Source organism: Brienomyrus brachyistius, chromosome 17 (genome assembly GCF_023856365.1).
Source record: "Brienomyrus brachyistius isolate T26 chromosome 17, BBRACH_0.4, whole genome shotgun sequence".
Classification (NCBI taxonomy): domain Eukaryota; kingdom Metazoa; phylum Chordata; class Actinopteri; order Osteoglossiformes; family Mormyridae; genus Brienomyrus; species Brienomyrus brachyistius.
The window spans coordinates 5,532,114-5,543,675 of NC_064549.1; the positions used below are offsets into that span (position 1 = coordinate 5,532,114).

The 11,562-nt window shown below is 47.8% G+C and overlaps 1 protein-coding gene across 1 annotated transcript; it reads right to left on the reverse strand.

The window, feature by feature from the left end:
* Positions 1-1,407: 1,407 nt before the first annotated feature.
* On the reverse strand, positions 1,408-11,382 carry st14a (ST14 transmembrane serine protease matriptase a). The gene is made up of 19 exons (XM_048980982.1): positions 10,969-11,382; positions 8,140-8,287; positions 7,909-8,039; positions 7,332-7,402; positions 7,028-7,182; positions 6,843-6,878; positions 6,478-6,712; positions 5,518-5,660; positions 5,329-5,426; positions 4,961-5,070; positions 4,681-4,814; positions 4,474-4,578; positions 4,165-4,272; positions 3,955-4,071; positions 3,748-3,870; positions 3,249-3,429; positions 2,878-3,152; positions 2,380-2,516; positions 1,408-2,290 (listed from the first exon to the last, which is right to left on the reverse strand). The coding sequence occupies exons 1-19, from the start codon at positions 11,005-11,007 to the stop codon at positions 2,129-2,131; spliced, it is 2,508 nt and encodes an 835-aa protein (XP_048836939.1). The 5' UTR covers positions 11,008-11,382; the 3' UTR covers positions 1,408-2,128.
* Positions 11,383-11,562: the final 180 nt, after the last annotated feature.

Consider the following 11,562-nt stretch of genomic DNA (forward strand, 5'->3'; position numbering starts at 1 on the left):
ACTAATGAACTGATCATTTTTTCTGCTGCCCTTAACAGGAGGGGGTGGGGGAGTGGGGCGTAGCTCGAAGTAGCTACGTAATAGAAGGTTACATTTCAGACATCCCACCTTCGGCATAATCAGGGAGATGGGGGTTGGCTGTTTCCCTGGCACGTCATCCACGAGTATCTGGGAGCTTCTGCCAGTTTCGGGAGATTACTAATCATCAGTACTAATGAACTCAGAATTTCTAGAAGTTATTAAAAATGATTGGACATTTATTGAAACAAATGACCGGCATGGTATCTCTGGGAGGCGGCAAAGGCTGTAACTCAAGGTAGAATAATTTCATATTCAGCACACGAAAAGAAAAAGGATAAAGCACTTGAGACAGAGCTAGAACAGAAAATTAAAACTTTGGAATCGGCACATGATGCATCCCAAGAAAAACACTTTCTCGATGAACTGAGAAAATGTAAAATGGAACTGCAAGAATTAAGAGATAAAAATTACTCAGTTTTACTTACAGAGATTACGCTTGGACAATTTTGAACATAGTAATAAATCTAGCAAGTTTTAGCAAACCAACTAAAACAGAATAAAGAAAATGTAGCAAACTCTTCAGTTACAGACCCCAATGGGAAGGCAACTCATAGCCCAGGAGAGATAAATAGGATATTTAGGGACTTCTATAAAAAATTATACTCACCTAATATTAATCCAACCAATTCTGAAATAGAAGAGCTCTTAAACATCAACCTACCAAAATTAAATAATGAACAAATAACGCCATTAGAGTTACCTCTCTCAATAGTGGAACTTCACGATGCACTACAACGTATGCTTAGCGGGAAAGCCCCAGGTCCAGATGGATTTCCAGCAGAATTCTACAAAACATTTTGGCCTCTGCTAGCACCACTGTTCCATAGAATGATTATAGAAATGAAAGAAACTTGCAGCATCCCTCCAAATATGAATTGTACAGATATTAACCTGCTCCACAAACCAAAGAATAATATCAAAGGTATTCAAACAGCTAATTTACTGCACCACCAGCCAAAAAGGCTAGTTCTGTGACAAAAAAAAAAAAAAAAAAAAAAGTGTTATATGCATTTTTCTTTCATTAGCCAGCAGCCTAGTGTTCAATTTTGTCTTCATCGCCCTTCATCGAAATTACTCACCTCAGGTGAGTGGCTGGGCTTCATTTTCCGCCGAGCTCACACCATCACACTATTTTTTTTTTTACACCACGTTTAAAAATTGCAGCTAAGACGTCTCGATGAACCAATCAGACCTAAAGCACATTTTTTTTGCATCAGATACGTTTGAAATGTGCCACTAATTTAAAATATAGAAAAAGCATAATCAGGCTTGGCCGGGTGAAGGTTCATCGAAAACGATGCAGTTGAAAATACAGAAATACAGCCATAAGAGAGGCACGAGGTTTTATTACAGTATTAAATATTCACGTCATATTAAAACAACTTTGTGGAATAAAACTGGAGTGGAATAAAAACCATATTCATACACAACACAGATGCAGTCAGGACACTCCTGGATGACTGAATTCTCCCCAAAAATGGTGATATTTTTTGATGGGGGATTCAGTTTGGATGACAGTGTAAAATCATCCAAGATTTACAAAGCAGATTTATGGTATGTAAGGCACCTGTTATGTGGAAACTACATTTTGAAAGCCCAAATTAAAAAATATATATCTCTATATGTCCCCTGTAAAGCGGCAGGGAGCTTCCCTCTGAGGACATACGGCTTATCACCTTCACCAGCAGACAGACTCGCCTTCACAATTTGACAAAATTAAAAAGAACATTACAAAGAAAGACTGCATTGCAGCTACGTCACAGTAAAAATATTTACAACTGCAAAAAGGAAGGAAGGACCTTAGAAACAGGAAGAGGATAGAGGAGGGAGAAATGCAGTCCTGCTCTCTTTTCAAAATAGTGCATCCCTTTTGGGACTTTTTGGGGTCAGGTGCCCTGTAACTGCTCTCCATTTGTGGCTGGGGTGAAGTCCTCAGGGGGACAGAGTCTGCGGATGTATATCAGCTGCTATGAGGTCACAGGCTGGATCTAGACTTTAACCGATGGCGGCAGGTTGAGTCACATGTTCCGCCCCTTGCCTGGGTCATCTACACCCCAGTCTTCTCCTTGATCCAGCCACGAAATTGGGTGACCCGTGTGTAGATGCCAGGTCTGTTCCTGCGAGCACAACCATCTCCCCAGCTCACCACTCCTGCCAGGAAGTAGCGCCTTCCAATGTCCAGGCTGGTCAGGGGGCCGCCAGAGTCTCCCTGCGGGGAGGGGGGACAGAGGCGGTGAGGTAATTAAGAGCAATCAAGATGCCCAACCCGGCAAAGGCGACACGCTGCTGTTAGCGTACCTGACATGCGTCCACGCCTCCTGACAGCACGCCGGCGCACAGCATGCGCGAAGTGATCTGGTTGGCCATCAGCTGGTTACACACGGTGCTGTTGATGATCCGCACCTCAGCCTTCTGGAGCACCTGAGCTAATCTTCCTGGGGGGGGTGGACAGACACACGCAAACACCATCTCAACAAGAGGACCCCGGGCATCAATGCTGGGACACCAGCCCAGTTTCTGCGAATCCACCGAGTAGGCGAGCTTTCTTGCCTCCCGGTCTACAAGCAGCCAGTCTCACCAGATCACAGTGAGCAACAGACTCTGCTGTTATCTTGCTTTAGACCCCAAGTGTTTCTCAATCCAGTCCTCAGGGAGCAACAGACGAAAAAGTGAACTGTCTGGGCGGGAGCGAAAACGTGGACCGACTGCGGATCCCTGAGGACTGAATGGAGAGACACTTCAGACAGAAAAGGGGAGTCGCTTATATCCCTTGTCGATGCAGCAACCGGGGCTCACCGGCCTCCTGTGTGGTGCCCCAGCCGGTCACCCAGACAGATTTCCCCACGGGGAAGTCATGGGCAGGGTTGGGCAGGCAGACGGGCATTATGTACTGGCTGAAGGTCACGGGACTGTCCAGCTGCATCAGTGCAATGTCGAAGTCATAGGTGTAGGGGTTGTAGTTGGGGTGCTGGATGACGTTCTTCAGAAGCTTCCTCACCACCCTCTGGATGTCTTTTACATTCTGATCATGCAGGCCAAGGTACACTTCCCACGTACCTGGCTGAGAAAGCCTGTGTGACAGACACTCACACAGTTAGGCAAGGGGGGGGGGGGCCTCCCTGCACACCACACCTCGACCCTGAAAACGGGCCGGACCAGGGGCTCACCGCAGATTGTCTTCGTCCTGAACGCAGTGTGCAGCCGTGACCAGCCAGGTGTCGCTGATTAGCGACGCGCCGCACACGTGCCCCGAATTGACGTGCAGGCTGACCTGCCACGGCCACTCCCCTTCCAGGGAGTTCTGGCCCCCCACGATGCGGGACATCCTGAAGAGCTGTCTGCCACAGTCTGGAGAACAGAGAACACAGCAGACATGTGGGCTGGGCCTGGTACTGCTGTGGGTGCCACCATGACAAAGTGCCATATCACTACAAGACTACCAACATTTTATTATAATCTGAGCAAATACATGACACGAGCTTTCACTAACTGGTAAGGTTACAGGTTTGGCAAGTGGTCTAAAGTCCTTTATTACTTGAAAAGTTTAATACTTTAATAATTTACCACGGTCGACACTACAGATCCTGTAGTGACATGCCCCGTTTGTGGGCTCGGCCTACACTATGGCCGTCTGAAATGCATTCTGGGATCTGAAGTCTCTCTTACCGCAGCTGGCCTCATCCGAGCCGTCCTCACAGTCTGGAGTACCGTCACACTCCGGGTTCACCTTGTTGATGCATTTCTGGTCTGCACACTGGTAGGTGAAGTTGGTGCATGGTATCACAGAGACTGGAGGGGGCAGGGCGGAGTCAAAGTCAGCTCGCCTGCTGGCCATCATGCAGTCCTGATGTCCGCCTGGGCACCCCCACTCACCGCTGGCACAATTTTGCTCGTCAGAACCATCGCCACAGTTATCCTGGCCGTCGCATTTCATCTTCTCCGAGATGCATTTCCCGTTCTGGCAGCTCACCTCCCCGCTCTGACACGTCCCTGCAGGAGAAGGACCGACTCCAACCTCACAAACCACTGCCACAATGACTGTAGGTACCCCCACCCACGGACTGGCGCTGATGAAGATCCTACCGCAACCCATCTCGTCAGTGCCATCGCCACAGTCATCCACGCCGTCACATTTCCAGATTGGGGACTTGCACAAGCCGTTCTTGCAGCTGATCTGAGTCTGGTTACATTCTGCCGAAGGGAGAACACACACGTGTAAGAGGAAAAGGTGAGTCAGGTGGATACTCAGTGATCTGACATTGTGAGCATGTTAAAGTACCGACTGATAGAACATGAGGTTCAAATTCAGACGTGAAAGTCTCCAACACACACGGGGAGCCGAGTAGCACAGGAACCCCCAGCAGTTGATGCCGAAACCTGACCCAAACTCACTGCAGTTCATCTCGTCGCTGTTGTCTCCGCAGTCGTTCCAGCCGTTGCATTGCAGCTGCGGCTTGATGCACCGATAGTTCTTGCAGCGGAAAGTGTCGGGACAAGCTGTGTGGGAGAGGCAAGATGGAGGGGGGAATCGATTCAGAGAAGACAGGCGGCCGCAGAGAGAGATGCTCCGCATACTGCTTTGAGACGTTCTCCGCTTACGGTTGGTGGGTTCGAAGGCCTCGAATTCAGCAAGGAACCCTCGGTCGACAAGAGACTTGTCAGCATGGAACAGCACCTTCATCATGTTGCTCTTGTTAATGACCACAAACACGTCCTTCTTTTCGCCACAGTACCTAAGGCCAGTAGAAACGGTGACGGTCTTGGCGTCAGAGCAGGAGCTTGGGAAGGTCTACATGCGCCACAGTGCAGAGGATATTCACCAGCTGGAGGTCGAACAGAGCATAGGGCTGCACAGGGAAAGCTGCACGCTCGCACTTACTTCTGCCCATCTATCGCTACGTAGTCCTTCTGACAATCAGAGCCAATGTGACCCAGTTCTGACAGGAGGAACTTCAGAAACCTCACTTTGACATATTTACCGGCAGGCACCTGGAAGGGGGGAGGGACAAAGCTGGGTGTTTAGGCCATGAGATCCCTGCATTTCTGCTCTAGATAGACCCATTCGAAGACTTGCCCACTTCACATAATTTAAGAATTGTTTTTTTCTAATGAAAGTGTTCCGATATAGATACGATGTGTGTAGACAGGCGGCATTTATTCCATTAAAATGGAGACAGACAGTAAGAATCACAGCACCGAAATAGAGGACCCCCCCCCACCCCGTGACAGATGAAGAGCAGCCCCCACCTGGATATTCCATAAGCACTCGACGGAAGGAGGATAATAGTTAGGGTACTCTGGACTGTTGAAGTTTCCATTGGACCCGCTGAGTGTAGTACCACACACTAGGAAGTAAAAGGAAATATATTCATGACATCACAAAATATTGTGGGTGGTGGTGGTGGTGGGGGTGTCGGGCCGCCATGTGGACTGTACCTCGTGTGGATATAGGGACTTGGCTGAAGTAAGCCCTGAACCCGGGGTAGCTGTGCTTGTCATTGGTGACCAGCGTGAGCAGCATGACGTTCCCGGACGAGAAGAAGGTCACGGGCTCTGTGGGGGCGTAGTGTCCACACTTCCTGCCCCACGGGAGAGAAGCCGCGTTACCAACCGCTTGGCAAGTCTGACACAATGGGCAACATTAAAACGGGTTCTGTGGCATGACAGTCCAAATAAATGACAATGGTGGAACCGGATACATTATGCACCACAACTCTTCTTCAGCGAGACGTCTTTAAGGGGACGGTATTTTGATCCTTATAGAGAACACTGAAAATTCCCCAAGTTTTATTAAAAATTCTGATGCAGTCCAAAGTTCCCTTTCAAATTTGGGTGCCACGCCCTTTTTCTGCACTCACGAATCACGCATATAATTTGTAAGGGTAATCAGGAGACCATATCTTCATGTCTGGGTTGATTTGGCACGGACTGACCCTTAAGCAAATTCAGCTACAGATAGCTGACCATACTTACGGTAGCAGACACCGGATTTAGCATCATAACTTAATCCACGGGGAAGGCACCACATACGACTGAAGCGGTGTAACCGCCATTTGAGATCGTGGGCGGGACTTGTTGCTACGCCCAGACAAGCTTCCTTAATAAGGCGTACTTTAGATTTTTTTATTTAGATTTGTATTTTTTTTACCACGTGCAGATAAGCATTTTTTGGTAAAACACTTTGATAGAAACATTGCCTTTGTTTCACAGCTTTCCTTAACTGTGGAATATTGTGGCAAACGTTTTTTTTGCAACTCTGAAGCGAGTTCTTCACATACGGTGAGGTTTAAAGCGTTATAGCCTCTTGCACGATTAAGCAATCTAAAAACATGTAGAGAAACTCGTTTTGGCAATGGCACTGCTGACACAGAAGACGTAGCTCCTGACGGCACTCACTCGGCTAGCAGGCAGCTCTCGTCCTCCACGAGCGAGTCGTACACCCTGACAAAGTCCTTCCTACAGTCGTCGTCCAACATGAAGGTGTCGAAATTCAGCTTGATTATGTTACCCCGGTCGGCTCGTAGCTGCCACAAGATGATGGTGTTGGAGGGGTAGGTCGAGTTGGGGAAACCAGGCGATGTTAGCTCTTGGGGCGTGTCTCCCTTGGCATGAAGAATGAATTTCTTTTTGGCTGTGGAGGGGGTTACAGACATAGTCAGAAGTCTGGAGTGAAACCGAACCCCAAATACGGGTAATGAAGTGAACTTGCCCCTCACCCCCCCCCCAAAAAAAAAAAAACACCACAGAGACAGAAGTCTTACAGGTGAGCTTTTTCTGGAACATTCTGGAGTCCACAGCTGTAAAAGAGACAGCAGTTCTCAGTACAGAATCATGTGGGGATGCCGGGACTGGATAAGGCTGTTCCGGTTTAACCATGTCACTATCTGCATGTGATCTGGGTTCACAGGAACACAAGCAGGCGACAAGGCCATAGTGGGGCGTGTACCTGACGACGTCAGGTCCTCGAAACTCAGCGACTCCGTGTTTCCGGCCATGCGGCTCTGTATCTTACTGGCGGTACCTATGGCATGGTCCACAGTGTCCTCCTGACCTTTTGGTACATTGAACTCAGACAGATGATAGGCGAGGACGCTGCCTTCACTGCGAGGGTGCCAAGGGGAAGGGTCACTCACAAACATACCCCCTTGAGGTCGGGACGCGCTTCACCAAGCAGTTCATACACAGATTACTGCCATCTACCTGCTCAAATTTTCAGACTGAACCATTGTGTAAATCCCAGAAGGACGTACCTGAAACCTTCCACGGATGTTCCCACATAATATTTGGATGTATCTGGCGAATTCTGATAAATCGACGCCAGCTGAAAAGTGATTGTCAAGGTATCGTCATTTTCTAACAGTAGACGGACGTGAGAATGTTTTAACGTGGCCGATTCAGTAGATTAAGTTCAATTAAATTTTATTTGTATAGCGCATTTTCACAACATTACACTGTATCAAAGCGCTTTACATTACCCCCACCCAAAGCCCCCACTGAGGAAGCCAGTAGGTGACAGTGAAACAGAAAATCTCTCTAGAAGGAAGAAACCTTGGTGAGGAACCAGACCCAAAGGGGGAGCCCATCCTCCAGGGGCCAGCAGAGGAAGCCCTAACCCTAACCAGACCCAAAGGGGGAGCCCATCCTCCAGAGGGTAGCAGAGGAAGCCCTAACCCTAACCAGACCCAAAGGGGGAGCCCATCCTCCAGAGGGTAGCAGAGGAAGCCCTAACCCTAACCAGACCCAAAGGGGGAGCCCATCCTCCAGGGGCCAGCACAGGAAGTCAGATGAGGGCAGTCGAATGTGGCACTGTGGGCCGGGCCATCTCACCTGTGACACCACCCGACCAGCAAGAGCCTGGTACTCGGTGCTGTTGGGATCTTCGTAGGCATCCTGAAAGGTCTCACTGGTGATGCGCATGGAGCCACCGTACATCTTCTTCACGGTCATTGACTTGAGGACTGTGGGGGAGGGGGTGGGTTAAAAGCCATGCGGTGGGAATACAACCTCAGAATGCGAGGGCTATACCCGGGGTGGACAGCCGCAACAGGGGCAACTCACAGCACCAGACAAGCAGCCCGACCACAACTGCGATGATGGCGGCGGCGATCACCACGCCGACCACGACCCACGTCTTGCGCTTGTCTTTCTTGACTGGCTTGGGTTCGGATGCTGGAAGGAACTGGATGGAGGTCTCCCCGTCCGGCTCCTACAGGGAGAGAGGAAGCCTAGAACATTCCCCACAGCTGACAGTGATAGATGCAATGAAACTTATCCTAAGAGATAAAAGGAAAATTAGAAAGAAATTTGGAGCATCGTGTTCATCTAACTTTAGGCATAAAAAAATTATTGCCCCCAAAAAGTGGGTAAAAAAATCTCATTACTCTAACAGTTTTTAGATGGAAAAAATACCAAAGTTTAAATCTTTCATCTTTATTGCATGTCACTCCACAATAAACAATTGAACTGTATGATAAGATGTGTACGTATTACGAATTTGTGTTAGTTTTGTCATTTTTTACGGTCACCATATGTCCGGGTGTCCCCAGACACGTCCTCTTTTGGTCCCTGTCCAGGGAGTCATTTAAAAAAAGGTTTGTCCAGGTTTAGCACTGCAACCCGCATGACCCAGTGTTGCAAGCTGCAGTATTAGTACCAAGGGAAGGAAAAGGCACCAACTTTCATTATACAGCAGCCAGTCAGTATCATCGCACGCCATTTGCAAGGCTCATGCACACATTTACTTTAAAAAATGATATGCGCATCCCTACATGTCACACTGCACACGAGTGACGTCAATCTCCAGAATGAGACTTATTAATTTTATTCTCAATATTCTTAAGAAAAGTGCTACCTGATTGGCCAATGAATGTTAAAATGCATTAATGTTAGAGAAGTGCTACCTTATTGGTCAGTGAACATGAAAACTGATTAATATACCCGGACGCGTCCTTGTTTTCGTCTCACTAAATAGGTTAACCACAGTCATTGTTTCCTCTTTTCCATAATTCCTGCCCTGTATTTAATGAATTTTGTTTATTAGACATAAATGGTGATAAAAAGCTGTTTGACTGTACCAAAGGCAAAACTGAAATTTCATACAAAGTTGTGTAATTTCAGTTTGTCTTCAAACCAAACCAACTTTGAAAATTAGAGAAAGTGGATACGTTGAGGTAATGAATTTGTGAGAATGACCCAGGTGAGTCTCACACAACAACCAACTTCCGAACAGATCCGGTATTCCTGGTATTGTCGAGGTCAAGGGCAACATGGTTGCCCAGAACCAGAACCCAGGAGGTCCTCTGTGGGACACGACGTTTCCTCTTGGGCTTTTCGGGGTGAGACTGTTCAGATCATCAACATATATCCACAAAAAAAAGTGGTAGAACAGGAATATTAGACTTCAGCTTATCTGGAGAAAGTGTCACCTTCTCGTCCACAGAGCCAAAAGCAGCAAACGATGCTGGTGACGTCACAAAGGGGACCTGGTTTATAGTATAACACACCTTGGTTGCATAGACAGCATTCTGTGTGTGTCACAGCCATTGAGGAAGTGACTGCGCTATGGGTCATGAAGCTCAATGGCAGAAACCGAACAAACAGGTTAGACAGTATTCACTGAGGACTTGGGTGCAAAAAGCCCACACAGGTGAATAGAGACCAGTCGAGGCAAGACGGAGGAACCCGGCGACAATCACGTGATCAGATAAGAGTTCCTGCAGCTTGTGCTCTCCTAAACCCGCCCACTCCCCATTCTTAGACACAGCCACCTTTCTAGGAAATCCGATGACGTGTCTCTAGTATAGTTGAATCCACAATAATAAAATCAAGATGAAACCCTGAACTTCATCAGTGCTAATTCCACATTTGACCTAGTCCTCTCAACAGAGACAGAACTTCCTGCTGCATAAATGAAGGACGGAAATCAATCCAAAGAGATGAAGCCCAACAACTGTATTCAAACAGGGAGTCACTCAAAGCTCGGACTGCCCTACCCTCCAGCTCAGCGACCGACACCTTGGACCTGCGGCATGGCCCCGCGACACCCTAAAGAGCAACACCCTATTGCGTGCATTCTGCACGCACTGAGCAGGCCGTGCAGTTTTACTGCGCAGGGATGTTTGTCAGAGGCCAACCTCAAACATGTCCAAACACAGTCATGGCTTGACTTAAAAAAACAAAACACGCACAAAAAAAAAAGCCAACAGACCGAGGAGATTGCGAAACTCAGAAACCAGGCAACAGGGTTCCCCTAGGCTGGGAGGGAACTGCCTAGGGGTTACAACTGTAGCCTATAAATTAATTCACTAAAACTCCAGGTAATCAGGGGCCTTGGCATTGCGAGTTGGACTTCATTGTTGTGTGCTTCCAGTTAAGGACACAACTGTTGTAAATTTGCAGAGATTGTCCCAAAGGTCATTAAAGTTGGAAAGCCGGTTTCACGGGCTTAAAATGATGGGGGAAAGCTTGTAAATTAAGCACAGGCCTATCATTGAATTGCACAGGTACCACGTATTTGCACCATTCGGACGAGGCCAAACGGATACAGAATGAATGACAGTCAATAAGAGAGAACATAATCCTGAGATTCACTGCTTATTCAAGAATGAAGACGCATCATCTTGGAAGCCAGTCAAATAAAAAAAAAAAAAGAAAATAGAGAAGGGAGACAAACAATAAGCTTAGGTTCCTTCTCACCTGAACTAAATGGTAGAATGTAGTATCAGTGTCATAACCAGGAAACGTCTTTTTCCATCTACTTGATGATAGAAAGTGGTTTACAAGTAGCGTTTAAAACTTTAAAACTTATTTGATAAAATACTACTCTAGCCTTTTTTTTAAAGCCAAGCACATATACACGCCTAAGCACTTTACTTGTGAGAGTCCTACCTGTGTGTTGTAGCGCATTTTCGCGTCTGAGCGATCCATACTGCGCAAGGCGAAGGGCGTCCGCGCACCTTCTGCTGTATTTCAAGCGGCTTCCTTCTTTCTGGCCCCTCCGGCCGGCTCCCGTTTGTTGCCGCTTGATCTGTTTTGCTGATATCTCTTATCCCTTCTTGTGGGATCTCTTCCCGTTTTGTCCGCTATGCCCGTAAACAAACACCCTACCGAGAGGAAAAAAAATACCTGCGCCGAAACAGCGACGCGTGTGACGGGCGGCAGCTCTAGTACAGATGGGTGCAAGTATACGCGGAAAACGAAACGCACATCACGCCATGGCGACTCTCTTTTTGTGGCCGCAGAGACTGAAACGGGGGAGTTTCGGGTTCATGCGGGCGTATCCTGGCCGCTGTTTCCTGCAGGTACAGATGCGCGGGGGGCGGGACACCTGCGCAGATATCGTGGGTGCTGGAGCGCAACCTCTAGTACTTAAATATAAGCATGCGATCTTTCTCATGTTATACATGGATTTTTAACAGTGAATGCAGAAGCTGGAGTACTTAGTAGAGAAGAGGTAGCGCTAACCTGAGCCAGCAACCTGCC